This window comes from Suricata suricatta, chromosome 2 (genome assembly GCF_006229205.1).
Source record: "Suricata suricatta isolate VVHF042 chromosome 2, meerkat_22Aug2017_6uvM2_HiC, whole genome shotgun sequence".
Lineage (NCBI taxonomy): Eukaryota > Metazoa > Chordata > Mammalia > Carnivora > Herpestidae > Suricata > Suricata suricatta.
Window position 1 is genome coordinate 117635795 of NC_043701.1, and position 5500 is coordinate 117641294.

General features: G+C 35.4%; 1 protein-coding gene across 1 annotated transcript in view; it reads right to left on the minus strand.

The window, feature by feature from the left end:
* Positions 1-5500, minus strand: part of PCDH15 (protocadherin related 15) — a 697494-nt gene that overhangs the window by 143488 nt on the left and 548506 nt on the right. The window contains exons 22-23 of the mRNA XM_029919519.1: positions 3505-3645; positions 1518-1630 (exon numbers count right to left, since the gene is read on the minus strand). Of these exons, the coding sequence (XP_029775379.1) occupies positions 1518-1630; positions 3505-3645 (254 nt within the window). The remainder of the gene's footprint in view (positions 1-1517; positions 1631-3504; positions 3646-5500) is intronic.

A 5500-nucleotide genomic window follows, 5' to 3' on the forward strand; every position in this document is an offset into this window, starting at 1 on the left:
GAGAGAGAGAGAGAGACAGAGCATGCATGGGGGAGGAGCAGAGAGAAAGGGAGACATAGAATTCGAAGCAGGCTCTAGGCTCTGAGCTGTCAGCTCAGAGTCCAATATGAGGCTCAGACTCATGAGTGGTGAGATCAAGACCTGAGCCAAAGTTGGATGCTTAACTGACTGAGCTTTCAGGCACCCCCAAAGGCAACTTGTTATAAAGGAAAACACTACTGGTTCAGCATGGTAAATGTTCCCAGAAATGTCATCTTCCTCCTCTCCCAGTAATTCAGCCCTTGTTCTAACTTACAATTCTTTTTTTTAATTTTTAAAAATGTTTATTTATTATTGAGACAGAGAGAAACACAGCATGAGTGGGGAAGGGTTAGACAGAGCCACCCAGGCACCTCACTAACTTACAATTCTTATGAGGTTCTTAAAAATTATCAAAGCAATAAAAATACAAATTTTAGAATATGATATGGTATTCTGCTATCTGAAGTCTTCCTTTTACTAGAGTCTCATTTAGCATCATTATGTAACATCAGATTTGCCTCTCAATAGACTAAACTACTAAACTATATCATGAAAGAAAGCCCTACCCTATTTTCAGGAAAGCATTATAAATCTCTACTCATATGCAAGCATAAAATGTAGTAAGTTTAATTTTATTAATTTTTTCAATTCTTTACTTTCTAAGAATATCTATCTACCTACCTACCTGCATACCTACCTACCTACCTATCTATCCAACCATCCATCCACACATGCTATGGACTGTCATCCTAAAAGCTTTAACCCTCAATGGCATGGTATTTGAAGGTGAGGCCTTTAGAAATGAGAGTGGGGCCCTAATCTTGGAATTAGTGCCCTTACAAAAAGAGACACCAGAGAATTTGCTTTCTGTCACTTTCCTTTATGTGAGCCAGGAAGAGAGGTCTCACCAGAACTCGACCACGCTGGTACCCTCACTTTAGACTTCCAGTCTCTAGAACAGTGAGAAATACATTTCTGTTTGAACCCCCCTCTCTGTGATATTTTGTTATAGCAGCCTGACATAAGACAGTATATACTGACTCTATATTATAATACGCAATATGTATTATACACATAAATACACATATATTCTCTCCCTCTCTCTTTCACTGGTTCTATGAGAAAAATCATTTCAGATACATGAAAAGTTATGTTTCTGGCAATAACATGAAACTAAATGCCTACCTTTCACCATTGAGATCGTTAATTAGTTGCAATTTGAACCCAAAAATATAATATATTTTTCAAAGACTGTTAATTCTTTTTAAAGCATCCATTATTCATCAAAGCATCATGAAAGCTGATATTTTTAGGCTAAATTGTCATGTTAATATCGACTTCTAAAATACATGTAACATTATGTTAATTTAGAAAAACTTAAACTAGAATAGGAAGGACCATTCATTGATCAATTCTTATCACATTGCTTTTGAGAGACCAAAATGAAGCAAAACAAAAAACTTTTGCATATTACACAAACTGATGAGAATCAATACCTGTATTCCTCTTGTGTGAAGCGTGGGATTTCTCCAGGATGTAAGACAAGAATTTTCACCGTGGCACTACTGGACATCACAGGCTCACCATCATCAAAAGCCACAACAACCAACTTAAAAAGTAATACAAATTCATGTTAAAGATTATTAACAAGAAGAAAAGAAGGAGTTGTTTTAATCATTGGACTGCCTGGTCCCAGAGGGGAAGCAACGATCATTTCCTTACTCTCTGCCAGGTTTCAGCCATGGTTCTAGGATGTTACGTATATTCTCACTTAATCTTTTCAACAGTCCCACCAGGTGGATGTTTTATGTTCATTTTCTAGACAAGAAAACTCAAAGTAGAGTTACTAACTCTATGGTAAAACACTACCAGTAGAAACAGATATAAGATACGGCATCTCGCCAATGATTAAACTGACTTCTCTTACACACTCCCACTGGTGCATACAGTAAAAACATGTGCCATTATAAGCACCAACACTTATTTAAAAAGTGTTAAATTCAGTCACATCGATAGCAAAAACTTAATTAGCTTGCTTATAAAAATAAATTAATTTTTCCAGTGAATTAATTATCTGCAAGATTATAGGGCAGAAATACTTCACTCTGGAGGATAAAGCTGGAAATCTTTCCAGTTTTACACCCTAAGATATATGCCTTCTTAAAAATATAGACAAACAAGTTCATACTGTTTAGTAGAAACTGTTCCAATAATGCTAAATGCAGAAGGTTTTCATCTCAAGATGGTACAACTATATATTATTTATTACTATAATATCATTTATAATTGAGTTTCTTATAACATATGTCAAGATTAATTCTTCTATTAAATAAATTTTAAATATTTTCAAAACTATGTGCTTCTCCAGAATGAGCATAATTTTGGAAGCTGCAGGCTACTGATTTAAACCTGTTCAACCTAGACCATAAAGCCATAATGAAGGACCGTCCTGCAGCACATGAGTTAGCCTTGGGGTCATACTTTGCAAACAGCATGGTTTCTCCCAACAGTGGTAGGATTATATGAGGCATAGCGCTCATGATACCCACAAGGTTAACCGGTGAGAGCATTTTCTTATTGCGGGGTCAAAGGCTTTATTCACAATGACAAAAGTATTCTAAGTAATTACAGAAAAGGGAAATGCTCAGACATTTAATAAAAATGTTATTTATGTTAATAGTGAAGGGTACCACTATATCAAATTTTCTGGAAGTATAACTTATCACGCCTATGTAAAGGTGACGCAACAATTCTGCGTCTCAGTACTTATCTTAAGGAAAAAAAATCAGGTCAGCAGCAAATATTATTGCACAAGCAGGTTCATAAGAGCAAATATTATTATAACAAAAATTATAAACAGCCTAATTATCTAAGAACAAAGCTTAGACAAAATAATAATAGTGGATTCATATAATAGGACATCATGTATCCATTAAAATACCACTAACGGTATCTATTTGCATGGGCAATAAATATATTATGAAGTTAAAAAAGCAGTATGAATAATAGGATTATGCTATTTAATTTATTTATTCATTTTGTCAAGTTTATTTACTTATTTTGAGAGAGTGTGAGTGCATGTGTGAGCGAGGTGGGGGAATGGCTGAGAGGGGGAGGGAGAGACAATCCCAAGAACTGTGAGATCATGACCTGAGCAGAAACCAAGAGTTAGAGGCTTAATGGACTGAGGGTAAGCCACCCCGGTGCCCCAAGGATCATATTATTTGAAAACTCATTATCTGTATACTTGCACATGCATGGGATATCATCATAAGGATAGATATTAAAATAGTAATTTCTAGTTATTTCCAAGATGTGAAATACCAACTGTTGTTTTTCTTTTGCTTATCTGATTTACTAAATATCTATGTGGTTAAAAAATATATGATTTTATAATTTGAATTATTTTGTATAGTCATTGTTAAACTGAACTCTGAAAAGTTAAATATCAAACAGACAAGGTAAGGAAAACACTGCACTGACCTTAAAAATTGTTGTAGGTTCTTCATTAAGATTGACCCGAGTTACTACTCTTCCAGAATCTTCTTCTACATCAAAGATACTAGCAGGATAAGGAAACTGGACATCATCTACTCTGTATCTCACACGACTTGCAGGTAATCCCTAGAATGAAATTATATATTATTAATTTACTCGTCTCAAAATGAAAACAAAGGGCATCAATAATGCCAAACTGATCTGTAAAATACATGGCCTTTTAGAAGTGAAAAATCATATTAATGAATTACACTTCCAGGTGTGAAATGTGGCAGCCTCTTCACCTTTTACTGGTAACTTTTTAATGTGAAAGAATAAACCAATGGTTGCCTTGAACGTCTTCTCTTCCACTTTCCTTTAATTGAAGGAATCTCACCTGACCTAAACACCATGTCTGCTTACTAGTTTATCTTCTGAGACAATTATAAACTATGTTCTTTCACTGCACTTATTTGAACTCTGACACTCAGAGCATGATGAAGCATGGACAATTTTGGAAAACACTTGTAAAGTGGAAGGATGGGTACAGACGTGGAGGAAAGAGAGAAAGTACTTACCATCTGCTTTGTGTTATTTAATACCTAGGTTTTGTCATATATTAATTAATCCTTGTAACTAACAATCCTTTAGGATATCATTACTAATGATGGCAATAGTAATATCATATCCAGTACTATACTATATACTGGAATAGTACTCATCCACAGCAGAGGATGAGATCTTGTTGTGTGACAACTTGGATGAAACTAGAGTGTATGATGCTAAGTGAAGTGAGTCAGAATAAGAAAGACAAATACCATATGATTCACTGACACATGGAATCTAAAAAACAAAACAGATGAATAAACAAACAAACAAAAAGCAGAAACAGACCCATAAACACAGAGAATAAATAGATGGTTGCCAGACAGGAGGTAGGCAACATGTGTGAAGGGAAGAGAGAGGTACAAGCTTCCAATTATAGAAAAAATAAGTCATGGGGATGAACAGCACAACTCAGGGAATACAGTCAATGGCACTGCAATAGTGATGTGTGGTGACAAACTAAGTAATTTGTGAGCACAGCATAATGTCCTGAGTTGTTGAATCACTGTGTTGTACATCTGAATGTAATAGCACATTGTGTGTCAAATATACACAAATTAATATTTTAAAATAATTATTATGACAGGAGTTGATAGGCCCCATTTGTGCACTTTACTACATTATCAAGGAATGTTCATTTCATGCATTCTCATGTTTATGCTTACAAGAAATTCAGGAGCTGGTATGAGTAGTAACCATAGTTTACAAAAAGAAAATTGAGGCTTTAAGAGTTATCTAATTTCCTAAATTTCCTCATCTAGTACATTGCAGTGTTACTGCTAGGATGAAACACAACCCATACTAAAACGTTGGTCCTTACACATGAATCCAACTTAACATTTATTTCTGCTATCCTATGGGAACACGTCTTTGACAAGAGCTCGGATAGCAATACAATCGAGCAAAGTTACTTGGGAAAAATGTTCTAGAATTAGAAGCCCTTGTAAATCCTGCCTTGGGCTCTGCCCAGGGAAGTTAAGAAGTTACGGAGCATTTATTCTATGAAGAATGAATGAATGAAGAAAGAGCCAGATGACAGCACAAACTGCTTCTGAAACAAAATATCAGACTTTCTGTTAGATTCAGCACCCACTCTGTCTGTAGTATAACCAAAATTCTTAGGGCAATCACAGAATAGTGATCCAGAAACCTGAAGAATGTTCATTATACTCAGTGTGCACTCTTGACTAAAGCTGTGCATTCATGGTGCATTCTGAACTGCAGCTTTCACTGATCAAATAAAAAGAGAAAACACTACTAACTGCTTGCTTTTCCTGAAGCTAGATCATTCTGAAAATTTCCTGTTAGACCTATGAGTGCAAACATGGTATCTGTCCTTCTCTGCCTGACTTATTTTGCTTAGCATGACACCCTCAAGGTCCATCCACTTTCCTAC